Source organism: Ranitomeya variabilis, chromosome 8 (genome assembly GCF_051348905.1).
Source record: "Ranitomeya variabilis isolate aRanVar5 chromosome 8, aRanVar5.hap1, whole genome shotgun sequence".
In the NCBI taxonomy this organism is placed as follows: domain Eukaryota; kingdom Metazoa; phylum Chordata; class Amphibia; order Anura; family Dendrobatidae; genus Ranitomeya; species Ranitomeya variabilis.
Window position 1 is genome coordinate 185,044,382 of NC_135239.1, and position 23,674 is coordinate 185,068,055.

Sequence of the window (23,674 nt, forward strand, 5' to 3'; positions counted from 1 at the left end):
ACACGGTTGCAAATTGTGGGGGTCGGGGCGTCTCTAGGGTCTCTATAAACAAGCCTCAGGCCATCAGTCATACGGGTTTGTCCTATCCACACCATCTGGGGGACAGAGAGGAAGACATCTAGAACATCCACGAAAGTTGTGAGGACCTTACCGAGTTGCTCAGCAGGGAGGTACTACAACACACAGGCGCTAGTAGGAAGGCTACTGATTTCCACCTGGATAAGGGGACCCTGCATTTGCCTTCAGGCCGGCTGGACTCTGCCTACCCTGTGGTCTGTACCCTGGACTGTGGATGCTGAAGCTTCCAGTAAAAGGTAAAGAGACTGCAACCTTGTGACCTCGTTCTTCACTGCGCCTTACATCATCCACCATCACCATCTACACTTCTGGGAAGCCCTGGGGATACACTTCACCTGTGGGAAGGTATACCATCTAGCTGCCATAACATCACCCCAGCGGACCCCTAAGCAGCGTCGGTCACCCTGACCGAATACCACAGGTGGCGTCACGAACATTATCCCTTTAAAGACCTTTCCCCATCCGGCCCTAACGGACGTCCCCCTAGGGCCACGGACCGGGCCAGCCACCGTGACACCCCCGCAGAACACTGAAGGACCCGGTACCTCATTGCCCTTAACTAGGGGGGGGGGGCGATCCAACAGTATAATTTTATTTCTTCTTCATCTAAGATGTAGTGAAGAACACTGTCACTTAGACTTGATCCGGTGGCCACGTCAGTGATCTGTGGCTGCTGGATGGGAGCCCTAAGAACGGTCTTCTACCACCCTGCATCCATGACTCCTCTGGCGCAACAGCATCATTGACCAGATAATCAAAAGAAGAGATGCAAATGGTGAAAAAGTTGAAGGCGGTTCTCAGGGACCCCGGCCCAACAGCCACAGAATACGGACGCGGCAGATGAATTGATTTGCACCATCCCGTGTCAACACCACCCGGCATTTGTCAGGAACTGCGCCGAAATAATGCAACAGCAAATGAATGTTTGCGGTGCGATAAATGGGTCAATGTGAATTTTGCATAGCAGGAACATTGCTGATGTGACCCCCACCATCAAAGTGTTGCAGTATATCCTCTAGAGCTCTTAGGTGCCATTATTGCTGCACGTATGCTGCCTTTGCTCCCGGCCTTACACTACAGATATTACCGGTACCTTTCTTGAGCTGTTCAGCTGCAGCGAGCGCTTCGTGCAGAGTGACACCGGCGCCGATGACTGTCGCCTGGTCATTTTTGTTTTGCTGTACGACCTAGAGACAAAATACAAGAAATATAAGAAATAAACCCGTTTGTATTGTTTTATATGCGTTGGTCAGTAATGATGTGATCCTCTCCACTGATCAGTAAGTTATCTGCAGGATAGGTGGTAACTTCTTTCCCGCAGGCAACTCGTTGTTGGTTCAGTGACAACTCCATGCTCCTTCCATATGGCCTTTTATTAATAAGGCTGCAGAGGTGACGTCAAGTCTTCAACATGAGACCGCTGCAGCCGATCACTGGGCTCAACAGTCTTATGCTGTATACTTCAGCATTTCCGCTTGTCCTGCAGCAGTAGGGGGATATCACCATTGCAGTCCAAGGACTGGAGAGGTAGCGTGGATGGTCCTGGCTTTAGTACGTAAGTATTACTTTTCTTTAGACCATAAGCAACCTCGGATCAATTTGGACAACCCTTTACCTTGACCCCTAATTTTTGTTCCAGGTGTATGGCCTAGCTCTTGCTGTTTTGATGTGGCGTCAATGTTGCAGGTGTCCTCATCTTTCGCCAATGATCTCTTTTGTAAAGCTCCTGACAGTTAGGGTGATCAATGAGTGGAACAGGCTGCCATGAGGGGTGGTGAGTTCTCCTTCAATGGAAGTCTTCAATCAGAGGCTGGACAGATATCTGTCTGAGATGGTTTAGTGAATCCTGTATTGAGCAGGAGGTTGGACACGGTGAACCTGGAGGTCCCTTCCAAATCTACTTCCTGTGATTTTATGATTCCTATGCTGGAAAGACTTTGGACATTGCGAGCTTGCCTTTGGCCATTACAAAGCCAGATCTGCCTTCTGTGTCGTCCCTCACATCTACATTTCCATTAAGAGATAATAACACCACCACCCATGGACGCACACTCTAACCCCAGAACGGCTGGGCCTTGCCGATTCATGGTGTCTTCTTCCTCCACATACTGACCTTGGCTTCTCCGACTTTGAACTCCTCATTGTTGTTGTAAATGACGGCATTCTCCGGGCGACTTGTCCTGATGAAGCATATTCCCTGAGAAACGAGACAGAAGATAGTACTTATGCCTAAAACATGTTATTATCCCAATTCGCCTTTATCACATTTAGAAAGTCCTGATTAAAAATATATTTTTTTCAGTCTACAGCTCCCATACAAAACAATGTGTCTCTATGGCAACAGACTACACTTAAACCTGCGCTATCTTATCCAATACTAATACTCTTTTCCATTTGCCCCGATCTCTTTCTAACCTACAGAATGTAAGTTATCGGTAATTATGGGACAGATGGAAGGAAAATGGTGGCAGAGCTACACAGGGTTTCCTTCTTATCCTTAACAGGACGGGATGGGAGCTGCAAACACAAAACGACAGAACTTTTACTGCGATCATTTGCAAAATTGCTTCATTTTCATTTTAAATGCATTGGCTGTAATGATGCACATAACAAAAGCATTAGTGGGGTCAGACACTGATGGAGGAGAGGCCGGGCTCACAATCTCCATCTTCTGGATCATCCCAGAGGTGTTGGATGGGCCTGAGATCGGGACTCTGGGCGGCCGGTCATGTTCTTCATCCAGGCATGTCTTTATGGACCTCGTGCACTGGGCACAGTCATGGGGAACAGAAAAGACCCTACCTCAAACTGTTCCCACAACGCTGGACGCTACTATTGTCCACAGTGTTTTGTGCTGGAGAATTAAGATTTCTTTTCACCGGCAGTAAGAGGCCTCAGCCGACCCTGAGGAGCCCCCACTGTATTATCCATCTTCCACCAAACTGTGCAGTGGGTACAATGCAGTCAGGTGGGTAACGTCCCCCGGCATTCTGATACAGGGGTCTGGGACTGGCAAATGCAGGAGAAGTGAGATCCATCACTCCATGACGGGGGCGCAGGGTTTGTGCTGCCAGAGGAAGTCTGGACTCTGCAGTTATGGGGTCAGTAGAGAGTTGGTGACTTTTCTGCCCTCTGCTCCTCAGCACGCGGCTCCTCGCTCTGTAATGTTACGGGGTCTCCACTTCGTGGCTGAGTTGCTGCGGCTCCTTCCACTTCTCAATAATATCACTCACAGGTGATGGGGGAAGAAATGTGATTACACTGGGGGCTCCTGTTTGAGGACCAAGCTGGTATCGGTGATCTCTGCACCCCCGGCCGTTCTGTCACACATGTCTGTAGGGGCAGACGGCAAGTGAGGGGCTGGATGTTATACAATGGTGGGGGGAGGGGTCGGATGTTATACACTGGTGGGGCGAGGGGCCAGATGCCATACACTGGTGGGGCGAGGGGCCAGATGTTATACACCGAGGGGGGGGGGGGGGGGGGGTAAGGGGCCGGAGGAGCCAGATGATATAAAAAAGGGGCAATAGGGCTGGATGTTATACACCAAAGGGTAAGGGGCCGGGGCCGGATGTTATACACCGGGGGGTAAGGGGCTGGATGTTATACACTGGGGGGTAAGGGGCCGGCTATTATGCACCGGGGGGTAAGGGGCTGGATGTTACAGTGGGGCAAAAAAGTATTTAGTCATTCAGCAATAGTGCAAGTTCCACCACTTAAAAAGATGAGAGGCGTCTGTAATTTACATCATAGGTAGACCTCAACTATGGGAGACAAACTGAGAAATAAAAAACCAGAAAATCACATTGTCTGTTTTTTTATCATTTTATTTGCATATTATGGTGGAAAATAAGTATTTGGTCAGAAACAAACAATCAAGATTTCTGGCTCTCACAGACCTGTAACTTCTTCTTTAAGAGTCTCCTCTTTCCTCCACTCATTACCTGTAGTAATGGCACCTGTTTAAACTACAGACGCCTCTCATCTTTTTAAGTGGTGAAACTTGCACTATTGCTGACTGACTAAATACTTTTTTGCCCCACTGTATACACTGGGGGTAAGGGACCGAATGTTATACACCAGGGGGCGAGGAGCCGGATGTTATACACAAGGGGCAATAGGGCTGGATGTTATACACGGGATGGAGAACAGCCGGATCTTATACACTGTGGGCAATGGGACTGAATGAAAAACCTGAATTCAATGATTATGAAATTTGTACATTTATTTTTGTCCATATAGTGTATTTTGATGTGCCATAAATAGCTTACATGTTATTACCCCTTTAGTACGGTCTTGAACTTACTTTTCTATTTGCAGCGAGTTCAACCGCTTTCTCTGTAGACACCGCATCACTTGGGTAAAACACTGTTGCAGAGGGAACCACTCGGAACATGCTCAAGTCTTCCAGTGCCATCTGAGAAGCTCCGTCCTCACCTAGAAAGTTCAAAATAGGATAAAAAAATGTATGCAAATATCTTGATGGATAATCTACATATCCAGAGGCAGTGACTTACAAACTGCTGGTTTGAAAGAGGATCTGTCACCACAGAAGTCCCAGTACCTATAGTACTGGCAGAATTCTGATTAAGGGAAACAGCCTGTTCTACAGAAGTGGATGATGAGTTACAGAGCGGAAAAAGAGGTTCAGCTCGGGGACATCTTAGACTGGTTTGTGCACCAATAGCAGTTTAAACTTGCTGTGGGGAGTAAAGGCATCCAGACCATGCTTTTCTATATGTTTTATGTGAAAGGCCAGATACGCTTTTACACCGGAATTACACTTCGGTTTTAAATGTTAAAAAGTGCAAATGAAGTTAAATTTGTCACTGCAGTAAATCACACCATGTACATGTGGGATAACACCTTATTATATATGGCATGCAGGTCTACCTGGAGACACCAGTCTTCTTATATTTGGAGGCGTGAAGAAAAGAAAGAGAAGAAAACTAAAAAAAAAAAATAGAAAAATAGGATTTACAAGAGGAGGACAAAGAAGAATGAAAGAAATGAAAGAAAGAGGAAAAGTGCAAGGAGTACTTGTATAATATCATGCCGTATTAGGGAATATTTACGGCACATAACCAATGTCACAGCAAAAGCAATGTCATTTTTCTGCTAAGAGAAAATTGCCAGGACCACTTTATTCGGGACACAAGCAAAAATTCCAACACGCAAACCCCAATGTTCTTCTGATGTATCTCATGGACATGTCAGGACAGAATATCCCCTACAGGAGCTTCTCACAAAATTAGAATATCGTCATAAAGTTAATTTATTTCAGTTCTTCAATACAAAAAGTAAAACTCATATTATATAGAGTCATTACACACAGAGTGATCTATTCCAAGTGTTTATTTCTGTTAATGTTGATGATTATGGCTTACAGCCAATGAAAACCCAAAGTCATTATCTCAGCAAATTAGAATACTTTATAACACCAGCTTGAAAAATCATTTTAAAGAAAACGACGCACATTGAGGTAGATAAGGGTCTAATGAAAGACCCGTGTCCACCTCCTACTGACACTAAGCTAAACTGAACATCCTACTTCCTGTCGGTGGGGTGTACATGGCAGAGGAGGAGCTAACTTTTTTATTTGCATAGTGTCAGTCTCCTAGTGGCAGCAGCATACACCCATGGTTCCTGTGTCCCCCAATGAGGCGATAGAGAAAATCATTTTAAAATCCAAAATGTTGGCCTACTGAAATGTATGTTCAGTAAATGCACTCAATACTTGGTCGCGGCTCCTTTTGCATCAATTACTGCATTAATGCGGCGTGGCATGGAGGCGATCAGCCTGTGGCACTGCTGAGATGTTATGGAAGCCCAGGTTGCTTTGATCGCAGCCTTCAGCTCATCTGCATTGTTGGGTCTGGTGTCTCATCTTCCTCCAATACCCCATAGATTCTCTATGGGGGTAAGGTCAGGCGAGTTTGCTGCCAATCAAGCACAGTGATACTGTTGTTTGTAAACCAGGTATTGGTACTTTTGGCAGTGTGGACAGGGGCCAAGTCCTGCTGGAGAATGAAATTTCCATCTTCAAAAAACTTGTCAGCAGAGGGAAGCATGAAGTGCTCTAGAATCTCCAGGTAGACGTCTGCGCTGACTTTGGTCTTGATAGAACACAGTAGACCTACACCAGCAGATGACATGGCTCCCCAAACCATCACTGATTGTGGAAACTTCACACTAGACCTCCAGCAGCTTGGATTGTGTCCTCTCCACTCTTCCTCCAGACTCTGGGACCTTGATTTCCAAATGAAATGCAAAATTTACTGTCATCTGAAAACACTTTGGACCACTGACAACAGTCCAGTTCTTTTTCACCTTGGCCCAGGTAAGACGCTTCTGGCGATGTCTATTGGTCATGAGTGGCTTGAAACAAGGAATGTGACACTTGTAGCCCATGTCCTGGATACGTCTGTGTGTGGTGGCTCTTGAAGCAATGACTCCAGCAGCAGTCCACTCCTTGTGAATCCTCCCCAGATTTTTTAATGTCCTTTTCTTAACAATCCTTTCAAGGCTGCGGTTATCCCGGTTGCTTGTGCACCTTTTTCTACCACACTTTTTCCTTCCACTCAACCTTCCATTAATATGCTTGGACAGCACTCTAAGAACATCCAGCTTCTTTAGCAATGACCTTCTGTGGGTCAATGACTGCCTTCTGGACATCTGTCAAGTCAGCAGTCTTCCCCATGATTGTGGATCCTACTGAAACAGACTAGGGGACCTTTTTAAATGCTTAGGAAGCCTGTGCAGGTGTTTTTTGTTAATTATTCTAATTTACTGAGATAATGACTTTTGGGTTTTGATTGGCTATAAGCCATAATCATCAACATTAGCAGAAATAAACACTTGAAATAATAGATCACTCTATGTGCAATGACTCTATATAATATATGTCTCACTTTTTGTATTGAAGAACTGAAATAAATTAACTTTTTTATAACGTTCTTTTTTGCAAGAAGCCCTTATATGTGTAGGGACGTGGCAGGCAGTGAGCAGAATATGGCTGAACATTTCTACACGAGACGGTTTGATATCTGTGAAATGGTGGGAAGCTCGGAATCTCTCACACCCAACTGCACAATGGTTTTCAACATGTCCTGGCAGGACAAAAGAGGTTACAGAGAGAAGCGATGAAAGGAGGAAGAATGAAGAAGGAGGAGATGTGGGTAGAAATAGAGATAAATAGGAAAAGTTAAAGCGCAGCCATCAATTTAATTTTTATTTAATAAATCAATAGTTCTCATGAAAATAAGTAACTTTGTAATCTATCTTATCGGAGAAATCTGCTTCTTTCTCCTGGATGGATCATTCATCATTCAGGGATAAAATCTGTATTCAGTGAAGACAGCTATTCCCATTACTGAGACAGATGACAGTTGGTGTTTATAAGATTCTATGGAGAGAGGAGGAGGGAGGAGCCAGAGGCCGACAGCAATCTACTATATAATTGTCCAAGGGTCACTTCCGTCTTTCTGTCTGTCCTTCTGTCTGTCTGTCACGGATATTCATTGTTCGCGGCCTCTGTCTGTCATGGAATCCAAGTCGCTGATTGGTCATGGCTGTTTTGCCACGACCAATCAGCGACGGGCACAGTCCGGCGGAAAAATGGCCGCTCCTTCCTCCCCACAGTCAGTGCCCGCTCCATACTCCCCTCCAGTCAGCGCTCACACAGGGTTAATGGCTGCGTTACACCGCGTTATGCCGCGGTGTAACGCACTCCCTTAACGCTGCTATTAACCCTGTGTGACCAACTTTTTACTATTGATGCTGCCTATGCAGCCTCAATAGTAAAAAGATCTAATGTTAAAAATAATAAAAAATAAAAAAAAAATCGTTATATACTAACCGTCCGTCGGCCCCCGCATTCAGAACCGGCCTTTACCGCTCCTCGCGACGCTACGGTGACCACTCCATGCATTGCGATCTCGCGAGATGATGACGAAGCGGTCTCGCGAGACCGCTACGTCATCATCTCGCGAGACCGCAATGCACTTTTGAGACCGGAGCGCGCGAGGAGCGTCGGTAACCGCTTCTCCTGGATCCGGCCGCTTCTCCTGGATCCGGGGGCTCCGGAAGGTGAGTATATAACTATTTTTTATTTTAATTCTTTTTTTTTAACAGGGATATGATGCCCACATTGCTATATACTACATGGGCTGTGCAATATACCAAATGGGCTGGGCAATATACTACGTGGCTGTGCTATATACTACATGGGCTGTACAATATACTGCGTGGGCTGTGCGATATACTACGTGGGCTGTGCGATATACTACGTGGGCTGTACAATATACTGCGTGGGCTGTACAATATACTACGTGGGCTGTGCGATATACTACGTGGGCTGTGCCACATACTACGTGGCTGTGCGATATACTACGTGGGCTGTGCCACATACTACGTGGCTGTGCGATATACTACGTGGGCTGTGCGATATACTACGTGGGCTGTGCGATATACTACGTGGGCTGTGCGATATACTGCGTGGGCTGTGCGATAAACTGCGTGGGCTGTGCGATATACTGCGTGGGCTGTGCACTACGTGAGTGGGCAATATACTACGTGGCTGGGCAATATACTACGTGGCTGACCAATATACTACGTGGCTGGGCAATATACTACGTGGCTGGGCAATATACTACGTGGCTGGGCAATATACTACGTGGCTGGGCAATATACTACGTGACTGGGCAATGTACTACGTGACTGGGCAATGTACTACGTGGCTGGGCAATATACTACGTGGCTGGGCAATGTACTACGTGGCTGGGCAATGTACTACGTGGCTGGGCAATGTACTACGTGGCTGGGCAATGTACTACGTGGCTGGGCAATATACTACGTGGCTGGGCAATATACTACGTGGCTGGGCAATATACTACGTGGCTGGGCAATATGCTACGTGGCTGGACAATATACTACGTGGACATGCATATTCTAGAATACCCGATGCATTAGAATCGGGTCACCATCTAGTCTTACTTATAGTTCTCCATAGAACTTTATGAGCACCAACTGTCATCTCTTATTTCAGTAATGGGAGAATCTGTATTCACTAAAGATACATTTTACCGGTGAAATGAGAATTTTGAGAAAGAAAGATCTGTTTGGGAGGAGAAAGAAACATATTTCTCTGATAAGATATATTACACAGTTTCCTATTTTCATGTGTACTTTTGATTTATGCCAAAAAAAATTAAATAATGGAATAAATGGCGCTGCTGTTATAATAATAATAATAATAAAATTAAAAATGGCAGAAAAACAGGGTGCAGATAAAAAGATACTGAAGGAATAAAGAATGGGGGGAACAAATAAAAAGGATGCAGTATGAAGCTTTAGATGATGCTTTACATATTCATTTGTTATAAAGCCTCTATTGATAAATTGGTCTATTTTGGCCTTAAAGACCAAATGTTTGTTGTTTTTTTTTTGCTTTTTCTTTTTTTTCCATTGCAGGACCCATATTTTTTTACTTTTCTGGCAATCTAGCACAATGAAAATAATATATAAAAATATATATAAAAAGTTGTTGCTATTGTCAATAACTCGGAGGACTAATCGGGGTATATAGTATTTTTTATCTTTTTTTATTCCATTTTTTGAGAGGTGAGACAAGAAAAAACATCAATTCCAACATTGTGGAAAAACTTTTTTTTTTCTGTTTTTTTTAAATTAAATTTATTAATCATAAAACATTTTATTATTATTGTTTCTTACTATTTATTTTAGTCCCTCTAGGGGACTTGAGCTTTAACTAATTTGATTGCTCATATAATACACTGCACTACTTGTGTATTGCCTGTCAGTGTATTGCTCTCAGGCATAATACATTATTACACCATGCTATAGGTGGGATCTAATAGGAGTAGTATCATGGCAGCCATGTGCTACTGTTAGGTCCCCAGGTAACATACAAACTACTGTTTACCCACGATCGCATCACGTTTACCCATGATCACGTCACGTTTACCTGCAATCACGTCATGTTTACCCACAATCACATCATTTTCCCACGATCACTTCACGTTTACCCACAATCACGTCACGTTTACCCACAATCACGTCAAGTTTACCCACGATCACTTCACGTTTACCCACGATCACTTCACGTTTACCTGCAATCACGTCATGTTTACCCACAATCACATCATTTACCCACGATCACTTCACGTTTACCCACAATCACGTCACGTTTACCCACAATCACGTCACGTTTACCCACAATCACGTCACGTTTACCCACAATCACTTCACGTTTACCCACGATCACGTCATGTTTACCCACAATCACATCATTTACCCACGATCATGTCACGTTTACCCACGATCACGTCACGTTTACCCACAATCACGTCACGTTTACCCACGATCACGTCACGTTTACCCACGATCACGTCACGTTTACCCACGATCACGTCCTGTTTACCCACGATCACGTCCTGTTTACCCACGATCACGTCCTGTTTACCCACGATCACGTCATGTTTACCCACGATCACGTCACGTTTACCCACAATCACGTCACGTTTACCCACGATCGCGTCACGTTTACCCACGATCACGTCCTGTTTACCCACGATCACGTCACGTTTACCCACGATCACGTCCTGTTTACCCACGATCACGTCACGTTTACCCACGATCACGTCCTGTTTACCCACGATCACGTCATGTTTACCCACGATCACGTCACGTTTACCCACAATCACGTCACGTTTACCCACGATCGCGTCACGTTTACCCACGATCACGTCCTGTTTACCCACGATCACGTCATGTTTACCCACGATCACGTCCTGTTTACCCACGATCACGTCATGTTTAACCACGATCACGTCCTGTTTACCCACAATCACGTCACGTTTACCCACGATCGCGTCACGTTTACCCTCGATCGCGTCACGTTTACCCACGATCACGTCACGTTTACCCACGATCACGTCACGTTTACCCACGATCACGTCACGTTTACCCACGATCACGTCACGTTTACCCACGATCACGTCACGTTTACCCACAATCACGTCACGTTTACCCATGATGACATCACGTTTACCCATGATGACATCACATTTACCCACGATCACGTCACGTTTACCCACAATCACGTCACGTTTACCCACAATCACGTCACGTTTACCCACGATCGCGTCACGTTTACCCACGATCGCGTCACATTTACCCTCGATCGCGTCACGTTTACCCACGATCGCATCATTTTCCTTATACCGTATAGTGTCATGGTATGTTTCTTTTAGATTTATCAAAACTACAGCAAAGGAGAGTGGAGCAATTGCCCGCAGCAAACAATCAGATCCAAGATTCATATTTTCCGATTGGTTGCTAAAACAATCAGTTACACTTTTCCTCTGCACCGACTTAAACAAACCAGGTCTGTTTGTGAATGCAATTTTCCTTATATAATGTTATGGTATGTTCCTTTTAGATTTATCAAAACTAGAGCAAAGGAAGAGTGGAGCAATTACCCGCAGCAAACAAATTCAAGATTCATACTTTCTGATAGGCTGCTAAAGAAATCAGCCACACTGACTTATACAAACACCAAAGAGTGATATAAACCGTAGAAAAAAAACTCACCTATGGAAACCCCACAGTGTGAGCCACAAAGATTGATGTTACTCTCTGAGATGGCTGCCATTCTGATATGGTCAAAGGCCCGGGTGAAGAATGTGGCAAAGGCACTGGCAAAGGCAACAGTACGGTCTCTAGTGGTGCAACCGACAGCCACACTCACCTGCACAGAACAAAACAGAGATAACGATCCCCGACCAGAAATATTTAGAAATTGTAATGGTTAATTAAGTATAAGAGGTGAATAAAAGGAATCCCCATCTTCTTGGTCGGCCATTGAGCTGTGCGGTGCTCGGCACACTTACCATGTTTTGTTCAGCGATGTAACATTCCACGTAGCGGTCAGGGTGCTCTTTTTTGAAGATCTCGGCAAAGGTGGAGTTCTTGGTGTCACCGTCCATGGCAATGACTCTATTACTGGCGTGACCAAGTTTAGCCAGGGCCAGGCCATATGCCTTACGGGTTGCAATCTGGAAGAAAAATGGATGATTATTACAAATTCATATTTGAAGGATTTCCTGGGTAAACAAAGGGTTTTCTCGCTTTCGACAATCCCTTTCTATGAGCCCTTTGAAACTGTTTGATTTTACATTTTTGCTTTCACCTTCCTTTTTTTCCAAGAGCAAAATCTTTTTTAATTTTCTGTCAACATTGTTGTATTAGAGCTTGTTTATTTCAGGATGGTTGTAGTTTTGAACTCTATTAATTTTCCCATACAATGCACTGGACACCGGGAAAAATTGCAATTAAATGGTGAAAAAGATGCAATTCTGCCACTGTTTTTTGGGTTTTGTTTTCGCAGCTTTCATTGTGCAGTAACAATGACCTGACAAGATGATTCTCTAGGTCAATATGACTACAACGATACCAAACTTGTAAAAAAAAATTGATGTTGGTGGTTAAAAAAAATACAGAATTTACTAAGAAAAAATTGTTTTGTGTCACCATTTTATTAGGTCCAGAACTTTTTTATTTTCCGTCCACTGAGCTGTTTTTTTGCACAACAGGCTGACATTTTTATGCATAGCTCTTTGAGGTACATGCAACGCTTTGATGATTTTTATTGCATTTTTGGGGGAAAGTATGGCAATTGAAAAATGGCAATTCTGGCATATTGATTTTTTTTTTCACAATTGATGTATCGGACATTTATTTTTTTACATTTCTTCAGTACTGAACTGGAAAAAAATAAGAGGAATGATTCAAACTTTGAAATTGTCATTATTTTTTAAATATTTGTTCAACATGTTTTCAATTTTATTATTTAGACCCCATATTTGGTACATGCACACAACGTTTTTCTTTTTTTTATCAGGTGAGTTTGGAGCGGGTCCGCTTTGAAACTTGCCAGAAAAAGCACCTACTAAACACTCTAAAGAATTAATTAATTAATTTCTATGTCAAAACAACTTTCTGTTTATATGTTCAGTCTTTTAAACGTTTTTTTAAACTCAAGCTACTAAATTGACAAGCGGCTAAAAAAAGGGGGGCTAATCGTTCACGAATGCTCGACCCGGCTAGCAGAGCTAAATCCTAAGCACACACTGTCTTTTTCAGGCGGTTTCCACCAGGAGACCGCCTGAAAAAGCGCAAAAAAAATTAACATATACGCTGCAATGTCAAGTCCTGTGCCTATGTTCCATCTTATTTTTTACAGCTTCAGGCTTTGAAAGCCGTCAAGCAGCTAAACGATGGCTTCCAATTGGAGGATGCCTGTGTTAGTATGGAATGAGAATCTTTGGATTCTGCATGCCGCAGTGTTTGCCAAAAATTTCCTTAAGGCTTGAAAACCCCTTTAAGTAATGTACGTTTTAGAAGACTGCAATACTATTCGCCACATATTGCCTAATGTCTTTAACTGGACGGACCCCTTTACGGCTAGACACCGGTGCCCATCTAGTATAATGGCTACCCTGGGCTTTCACCCACCTTTTCTCCCAATTTGAAATTAGGAGGAGAAAGCATCTTAATATTCTTGATGGAGACGGAAGGGGCGTCTTCCACTGGAAGTGCGGGGCTCAACTTTTTCTTGCTTTGGATCTTGCTCTCTATCTCCTTAATCGCTTGTTCGGCCAAGTCTTTTGGAAGTGGCTTTCCATGCCAGTTATCCTTATCTTCAATACCTTCAAGAGGCGACAAACCAGGGTGAGATAAGGTCCTGCTTCTGGTCATCCGGCAAACACACACAGCAAACACATGGCAAACATTGGTGTCTATTGATTTCAATGGACAAAAATATGCACAACCCTTTAAGGAGTCTTGTAAATTAGTCAAGCCCATCTACATATGGCCATTTTGGGGTACCTGTAGATCTGTCTTTGGTTGGCTAAATGAGATGCTTCTTTCTCCTCCTGGACTAATCATTCATCCTCAAAATTCTCAATTCACGAGTAAAATCTGTCTTTAGTAATTTTCCCATTACGGAGATAGGAGATGACAGTTGGTGCTCATCAAGTTCGATGGAGAGGGGAGGAGCTAAAGGCATATACAGACATTAAGCTTAAAGTTCTGCAGAAACATTTGTTACAATTCTATAGCTGTGATTTTAAGGGAACTTGCAGCATAGTGTCTGTGTCTGCCTTTAGCTCCTTCCGTCTCCATAGAATGTTATACGCACCAACTGTCATCTCTTATCTCAGTAATGGGAAAATGTGTCTTTACTGAATACAGATTTTTATCTCTGAATTGAGAACAAAAGGTCGGTCCAGGTGCAGAAAGAAGCGGATTTCTCTGATAACAATATATCACAAAGTTGGATACTTTCATGTGTATCATTGATTTAGGAAATAAAAATTAAAACAACAGTTCCACTTTAAAGACACCAGTGGTATATGGAGTACTGCCTGCAATGCCCCATGAGAAAAAAGTAAGGAAATCAGACAAATACAGAAATCCTTGGAACATGTACTCTCTGCCTGATCTAATAAAAGATCAAAATCATTTTAAAAAGTTGCCGTTTTTTATTACTGATATCATTACCTATTTGTGCTTCTGCTTTCATGCATAGTGTTTATAATATAGTATATTTTTATTTTTTAGATTATTGTATATGATGTACAATAAACATTACATATCTGATCAATCAAATGCACACCTAATTGATATCTGCCACCTTTGCAAGTATTTGATACAGTATTTTCTAAATTTCACAACATTTCTTATTCACGCTAGGTGAGGTGTCTACAGCACGATATGTACCGTACCTGTGATCCCTTTGCCTTTAAATGTTTTGGCGATGATAGCGGTGGGTTGATTCTTCACCGGAGTGAACGCCTTGCACAGCTCCTCTACGCTGTGACCGTCCACGACAACTGTGTGCCACCTAAAACACATAATAAATGAGCGTAACTATTGGTCAGTACAGGAAACGTGCACCTCTCATGCCCTGATCGTGCACCCAGGCTGATTCATGCTCCTCGTGGTTTGACCATCTGTCAGGTTCCCTTTATTGTTTACCAACAACAGATGATCGGTGAGAGTGTGGGGCGTAAAAAGCTGCACCGATCTGATATTGATTAGCTATTCAAAAGATAGATCATCAATATCTTATGATTGGACAATCCCTTTAAAAACTATCTATGAGCAGTTGTCTTGTAACAATGGTAAATTATTCACCAGCTTAAATGACATATCTAAACCACAAGCTCCAGAAATCTGGCAGTGCAGTCGTCGAGTCTGTAGGGATGTCTTTTGGGACAGCTGCTTTAACATACTTCCCAACTATCCCCGATCCAGAATATGGGGAGGTGTCGCGCTGTCCCGGGAGGTCGGTGCTGTGTCCCGACTGTAACTGCATCTGTGTTCTCAGGATACACAGAGTTGAACATAACGGTGGAGCAGAGAGCCAACAGATCCCTGCTCCACTTTACTGTCTAGGTGGAGCCTGAAGTTCCCGCACGGAACGTCAGATCACATGACCTGAAGCCAGGACGTGCGGACACCTGAGTAGTAACCTAGAAGCAGGGCTGTACCTGTAAAGTGATGTGTGTGCGTCACTGTGGCAACATTATACTACATGGGGGCATTATACTGTACGGGGGGAATGTACTGTGGGGACACTAATGGGCGTCTCTAGCAGCAATATTTCGGAGTGGGCGCATACAAAGGACTGGGCAAGGTTAGGGAAGTGGCTCAGCGTAAAATAGAAATTTCAGCAGTGCACTACATTGCATGTAACCGTCTTTCCTGTTTTTCAAAGTTGGGTGCTATGGTTTTAACACTCCTGGCTCCTGAAATCTAGTAGGGCCAGGTCAGGTCCTTGAGGGTCAGCATCAGCCATGGATTAAAAGAAAAAAGCAGAAGTGATTTATAACAACTTCTGTTTTCTCATTTTCCATCTACACAATGGTCGCTGAGAGCTTATATTGAAAAGAAGCATCGGCAAACTGTTATGATCCTGGTGGTTAGGAACACTGAACTGACCTGATAGGTAAACCAAAAATATAGGACAAGCTCTGGGGATGTGGGAACTTTACTGATCGCAACCCTGATCCTATCACACACACTATAGGCAGCCGTGGAGTGTACCTAACTCTCCCTAGACGCCTCTTCACAGCCTGAGAGCTAGCTACCCCTAGAGAGAAACAAAGCCTTACTTGCCTCAGAGAAATTTCCCCAAAGTAAAAGCAGCCCCCCACAAATAATGACGGTGAGTTAAGAGGAAAATACAAACATAGGAATGAAAACAGGTTTTAGCAAAAGAGGCCCACTAATACTAAATAGGAAGAAGATAGCAAGGTAACTGTGCGGTCAGTATAAAATACTACAAAAATATCCACGCAGAGAATACAAAAAGACCCTCACACCGACTCACGATGTGAGGGAGCAACTCGGCTCCCCAGAGCTTCCAGCTAGCAAGAAAATAGCATATAAGCAAGCTGGACTGAACTTATCATATACTGAGAAACATTTTCCAAAAGCAATGAGCAAAAATGAACTAGCATGAACTTAGCTTCTCCTGGAGGAGACAGGTCACAAGAGAAGTCCCAGAGAGATCTGAACCAATACTGAATACAACGACAGCAGGCAACAAGTAAAGATCTAGGTGGAGTTAAATAGGCAACCAGCACAGCAGAAAACGAGGCAGCTGGAGCCCAGCTAAAGACCAGCAGTATCACTCAAAGCCACCAGAGGGAGCCCACGAACCGAACTCAACAAAGTACCATTCACGACCACAGGAGGGAGCCCGAGAACGGAGTTCACAACAGCAAACCCAATGCTTGTATTGTACCCAATTGTGATCGCCGCTGGTCATGGTGATCGCCGCTTGTCTGCTGGTCATGGTGATCACCGCTTGTCTGCTCGTCATGGTGATCGCCACTTGTCTGTTGGTCATGGTGATCGCCGCTTGTCTGCTGGTCATGGTGATCGCCGCTTGTCTGCTGGTCATGGTGATCGCCGCTTGTCTGCTGGTCATGGTGATCACCGCTTGCCTGCTGGTCATGGTGATCGCCGCTTGTCTGCTGGTCATAGTGATTGCTGCTTGTCTGCTGGTCATGGTGATCGCCGCTTGCCTGCTGGGCATAGTGATCGCCGCTTGCCTGCTGGGCATAATGATCGCCGCTTGCCTGCTGGGCATAGTGATAGCCGCTTGTCTGCTCTGCTGGGCATAGTGATCACCGCTTGTCTGCTCTGCTGGGCATAGTGATTGCCTCTTGTCTGCTCGGCTGGGCATAGTGATTGCCGCTTGTCTGCTCTGCTGGGCATAGTGATCGCCGCTTGTCTGCTGGTCTCGGTGATCGCCGCTTGCCTGCTGGGCATAGTGATCGCCGCTTGTCTTCTCTGCTGGGCATAGTGAGCTAAGGGGCTGAGTTCACACAGTGTCAGTGCGCTCTCATCTCCTGTGCTATCCTGTGTGCAGCGAGCAGCCGATGCAGACAGGACAGCGGGATCAGAGGCCCCTACACACTGACACTGTTTGTGCTCTTGGCTTCTGCAATGTCAGTGTGGTGTGTGTGACAGCCTGTGGCTGTCTTGTAGTGCTGGGAGTTGTAGTTTCACAACAGGCTACAGCACAATGCTATGTACAAGTGATGCGGTATTAATGTCGAGCGAAAAGCAAATCGCTATACAGATGTAGAAAACTCAAAGTCTGCAATGAGCAACAGCGAATGAGAACGGCAGCAGTGCACGAAGAGCGCAGAGCTCTGGCCGTCGTGATGGCGGCTGCTACATCTGCGTATGGTAGGAATATCACTTACCCAAAGGCCTCACAGCGTTTCTGATAGATTTCCACTTTGTGCTGCAGCGGAGCGGGTTCGCTCTGTCCCAGGCGGTTGACATCTATGATGGCAGTAAGATTGTCCAGCTTGTACAAACCAGCAAAATTCATTGCTTCCCAAACAGAACCTTCTGCGGTCTCTCCGTCCCCGAGGAGGCAGAACGTCCGGTTACTGAAAGGAGACAAAAATAATAATATAGGCTCAATGCACAAGTGAAGAAACGTCCGGAACGAGCTGCCCCAGACAGGCGGGAAGAATGGAGTGATCTTCATCAGTATTTGGTCAGTGTGTCAGTTTTTGCCATCAGGGTTCCATCAATAATTTTCTCATATGCAAAAAAATTAAATAAAATAGCAACGTGACTTCTATATCTTACAGTGATAAAGGGATTTTCTGTTCCCACGATGCAGTTTCCCCGGGTCCAGTGCTGAGTCTCTGCCGCTGCTGCTTCAGTGTCTGCTATTGACTGTAGCACTGACGTCATGTCATCAGCGCTGCAGCCAATCCATGAGCTCACAGATAGACTGCAGGGCTGTCGAAGTGACATCAGTGCTGCAGACAATTGGTGGAGACTCAGCGTCGGACCCGGGAAGGGGGATTAAAGCATAGATCTTTTTCAACATACTGCAGCAGGTACCAGAAGCCCAAAACAAAAAAAAACGCCTTTAGAGAAGTAAATAATGATTTATATGCTCCAGCCTTGGCTATGAGGTTTCTTCAAAAAGTCTAGGAAATGGGTGCCCTAGACAACTGGCTCATGTGCCCGAAAAAACAGCTCAGGATTAAAAGTAAGAGCAGTACACTTAAGGTCGGGTTCACACGTTTATACCCAGTATTGTACGGATAAAGCTCGGATTGCACTACCCTACTTGACCTATGGATGTACGGACCTCAAGCAAACCGAATACTGCAACTGACCCAAAAGTGAATTTGTTTGCATAACTGTTTGCAATCTGGACTGCAGCCATATTCGACAGATCCTGTCGACACGATGCAGCAAAGGAATGTCAATGTTAGCACAATTCTCCAATCTATTCCAGTAGGCTGAACTACATTTCATGCAAAATTTTAATCCAGCAGCTTTTTTTTTCGATCAATGTTATTATGTAACATGTCATCATTCTAAGGCAATTATGAAAGTGCTACAGTTCATAGATAATTCAGGCTCAGAACAACCCTCCGCAGCTTACACGTCTGCCGCCGAGGTCAGGTAAGGTAAGAAACAGGCGGGAATGCTCCTGAACACTGCAAGACGAGGACAATGTGCAGCTTAAAGAGACACTCCTCAGCAAACAGCCTCAGGATTTATACCCGGCTTATCAAGGAACTGGAAAGAACCTGCAGCCAAAGTCACTGTGTAGTCCCAGTCTTTAAAGGAACCTTTCATCTTAGGGTACTGTCACACAGTGGCACTTTGATCGCTCCGACGGCACGATCCGTGACGTTGCAGCGTCGCTTGATTATCGCTCCAGCGTCGTAGACTGCGGTCACACTTTGCAATGCACGGCGCTGGAGTGATAATTTCATGACGTAGTTGCGATGTAGAAGTCATACGGGACATTGGGAATATCGTGCACACCTTTGTTACACGCTGCGATCATGCCGCCACAGCAGGACACTTGACGACGAAATAAAGTTTCAAACGATCTGCTACGACGTACGATTCTCAGCAGGGTCCCTGATCGCAGTAGCGTGTCAGACACAGTGATATCGTAACTATATCGCTGGAACGTCACGGATCGTGCCGTTGTAGCGACCAAAGTGCCACTGTGTGACAGTACCCTTACTCTTTATTTTAGTGCACCAGTAAAAATCCGGCTAAAACGGCGATGGTGGGCGTACCTGCCCAAGCCAAATGGACATGAGAGCACATGAGCACCATCAGCGCTCCTCACTCAGTATGGAGACTCATGTACAAGTTCCTTCTTTTCAGATCAATTAATTTTCTGAGAAATCTGAGGAGATGGAAGTAACTCATATGAGCCCGCAGAGGTGAGTAAGAAGTGCCCAGGAGGAAACGCATAATAAATGATGTTTTTTTTTGGACTCTCTCTATAACCCAGAGCTCTCGGACCCGTGGACCAAGTCCCTCCTTGTGTTACATGGACAGCACAATGGTGCACTGCCAACCGATGCATGGAGCCACTCGACAGTCTTGAGGATGGACTGTGTCCCTCCTTGTTCTACATGGGCTGCACAATAGTGCACAGTCAACCAGTGCCTGGAGCAACTCTACAGTTCAGAGAGAGACCATAGATTGTGTACTACTATAAGTTTCCGAGAGAGACTGTGGACCATGTACCCCCAAGGATTGCATGTACTGTAATCGGTGCATGGAGAAACTCTACAGTTCCGACAGAAACAGTGAACCATATCCTTCCATGTACTATACAATTGTGCATCGTTAATCGTGCACGTAGTCACTCTGAAGTTCCGAGAGAGACCGCAAACTGTGTAGTACTCTAAGTCTCCGAGAGAAACAGTGGACTGGTAGACCATGCCCCTCCAAGTATTACATGAACTGCATATCCTTCCATGTACTACACAATTGTGCACCATCAACTGGTGCATGGAGCCACTGTACAGTTCCAAGAGAGACCGTGGACCGTATCCCTCCATGTACTACACAATTGTGCACCATGAACTGGTGCATGGAGCCACTGTACAGTTCCGAGAGAGACCGTGGACCGTATCCCTCCATGTACTACACAATTGTGCACCATGAACTGGTGCATGGAGCCACTCTACAGTTCCGAGAAAGACCGTGGACAGTATCCCTCCATATACTACACAATTGTGCACTATCAGTCGGTGCATGGAGTCACTCTACAGTTCCGAGAAAGATTGCGGACCATGTTTCTCCATGTACGACATGAACTGCACAATTGTGACCCACCAACTGAGGCATTGAACCACTCCAAGGTTCCCAGATAGACGTCCTTTATACAGAGAGAGTTGTGTACTGCACTTAAAAAAACGAGGACATGATGAAAATTTTCAGCAATGTTAGAGTTACCTGGCCTTATCAAAGTATTTTGCAGTGTAGGCCATTCCAGCCGCAGCCCCCAGCCCTTGTCCCAACGATCCTGTGGCCACATCTGTGAATTCTTGTCTCTACAACACAAACCATTAGAAGATTGGAGCTCTTCAAACCCACAGACTACACAAGACTGATACTAACATCTGAGCTGCTAAAAATGTCCGTAGGGGTCAGGAAATGCAGAAACACAAAACAATATGGACGCTAGGATGATAGTAAATACGCACCGGGACCGGATGACCTTCAAGGACAGAGTCGAGTTTCCTCAAGTTTAACAGTTCCGACTCGGGCAGAAAACCGGCCTCGGCCCAGGCTGCATACAAGATGGGAGCTGCGTGACCCTGAAAGAAGAAAAATATTCGGTAAATGCAGTGTTCCCACAGCGACTTAATCTTACTGAGAAGACACAACATCATCTAATACATCTTCGTAGAGAACATGTCCCATAGAGGAGGAGGCTCCATAAACATGTTGTGCGGTTCCCGACACATTCCCACACTATCTAGTAACAGAACATCATAAACATTGCAAAAATGACAACAGAATAGTAGGAAAAACATAGTAAACTAGCAAGTGAAAACTGACTGCCCCCAATGGACTGCAGCAGAGCAGAAACGGAGACGTTTTGTAGGCCTACATCACCCAAGCGTCTACGTTAATGCTGGAAAGATATATATCTTGGTACCGTGTTAGCCAGTGGATAGAAAAATATTTAGAATATTTAGGACTCTCAATTCTAAATATTTTACTTTAAGGCTAGACATACCCATTACATGGCGGTCAGTTGTACGCATGTTTGGCTGTCAGCAACGTCTCCTGTCATGTCACCCCCATACACATGCATGCCCAGCTCAAATGAGCATGCATGTGTTCTCAGAAAGTAGGTTGAAGTCGGGCGGGAGAGGGGCGTTCCGACTGCCGCCCAACAATCTCTTGACTCTTTGGCTGCATTCGTTTAGCCACAAATCTTACTCCAGTCCCCGACGGGAGTAAGATAAGTGGCGAGGTGCACACCACATGTCCGGCAGTCCGGATTCATGAACCAGGAGCGTCTGACTCCAGCACACTCCTGCATCAAGACCGGTGTGAACAATGCAGATCTTGATGAATCAGGGTCTTACTGTGCACACCACCTAACATGGATGGTGCGGCTTGCCCTGACATCTGCCATTGAGGCTGGGCATGCACACCACCAATTCGAACATAGACATTCATTCTCTATGAGCCTACTGGAGATAACCAAGTGAGATAGGAGGCTATCTCCAGCAGTCCCATAGAGAATAAATGGATTGGTGGTGCACAAGTTCAGCTCCTTTCAGATGGGGCACTGCAGAGCCCTATTTTTGGGATCAGTGCAGGTACCAGGGGTCGGATCCCCCATGATCACCAAGTTAAAACCACTCCTATGGATAAGTGACAACCTCTAAAGATGGGAGTAACCCCAGAGTATACCGTACCTTAGACATCACAAAGCGATCATTGTTGGGGTTCTTGGGATCCTGAGGCTTATACTTCATAGTATGGAAAAACAACACGGACATGATTTCGGCAGCGCTGCAGCATGATGTCGGATGTCTAGGAAGGAAAAATGAAGCACAGTCAATAGTTACATTGAGTTCCCCTGCATAATATTCACACTGTTAAAAGATAAAATTATAAAAGAGCATATAACTGCCCATGCAATATCCCTGACTTTTTATGGAAGGTACAGGAGAATTTTCCCTCGGGGAGATGTTTCTTTCAGATTTATCAGTTACATTTCTAACTTGTAGTACCACCTTTCACCACTTCCCACAAGATAGAGTTTCCATAGATATCAATGCAACAGCGCCCCCCAGCACTACTACTCTATACAATGAGTTCTTATCTTTATTGCTTGACATAAATGCTCCCATTCACCTAACAGAGGCAAAAAGTGTCTCTTTTATTTATTTTTACAAGAGCATACTGTAAAAGGGGTTGCCCAGAATAAGAAAAAAATAACATGCCAGTTTTTGTCCACACTTGATAAGTGGTAGTGTATGGTACTGCACTTTAGTGCCACTAAAGTGAATGGGGGGTGAACTGCAAAACTACACATAACCTGAATACAGGCAAAGGACTGTCTTTTGCTAAAAAGCAGGTATGTTTTCTTTTTAATAGAGTAACCACTACTTTGACACTGGTGGCCTATATATAGGTTAGGTCATCAATATCAGAGAAACTACACCCGGTGTAGCTGTTTGCAGATGCAAAGAGTGTACGTCTGTTGAACAGCACAGCACCGTACAATGTCTAGTGGCGACTGCCGAGATTACACTCCATTCAGTCAGGTCCTTGCAGTGCCCCATTTTCAGAACCGGCGGGGGTCCAAGCATTGGGGCCCGAAGCTATCAGCGAGTTCTCACCTATCCTGATCACTTTTGAAACTTAGTACAAACTTTTCAAACTTAGTAGATTGACTTAAACAAAGGAGCTTACATAATGCATTTATTGGGGAATTGTCATTCATGCAATTGCCTATTATATTTGTGCAGGTATGGCAAGATATAAAGACTTTGGAAACCAACTTTTTAAGCGCACCAGTGCACCTTTGTGCATCAGTGTGAAAACTTTTCAAACTTTGCAAATAGTTTTTTTTTACACTTTCAAAAAATCTATTAGCGCTTTGTGCACACAGGGGAAGTGAATGGCGGCGGGGTTGAACTTATCGATGGTTTACTTAATGGATAGATCGTCAATATTCCAT

General features: G+C 44.7%; 1 protein-coding gene across 1 annotated transcript in view; it reads right to left on the bottom strand.

Annotated features, from left to right (window-relative positions):
* The window catches only part of TKT (transketolase), a 40,685-nt gene that overhangs the window by 2,857 nt on the left and 14,154 nt on the right, over positions 1-23,674 (bottom strand). Inside the window, exons 2-12 of the mRNA XM_077278234.1 lie at positions 22,404-22,521; positions 21,174-21,287; positions 20,923-21,020; positions 17,886-18,077; positions 14,889-15,007; positions 13,615-13,808; positions 11,991-12,155; positions 11,692-11,848; positions 4,385-4,515; positions 2,192-2,275; positions 1,172-1,265 (exon numbers count right to left, since the gene is read on the bottom strand). Of these exons, the coding sequence (XP_077134349.1) occupies positions 1,172-1,265; positions 2,192-2,275; positions 4,385-4,515; positions 11,692-11,848; positions 11,991-12,155; positions 13,615-13,808; positions 14,889-15,007; positions 17,886-18,077; positions 20,923-21,020; positions 21,174-21,287; positions 22,404-22,521 (1,466 nt within the window). The remainder of the gene's footprint in view (positions 1-1,171; positions 1,266-2,191; positions 2,276-4,384; positions 4,516-11,691; positions 11,849-11,990; positions 12,156-13,614; positions 13,809-14,888; positions 15,008-17,885; positions 18,078-20,922; positions 21,021-21,173; positions 21,288-22,403; positions 22,522-23,674) is intronic.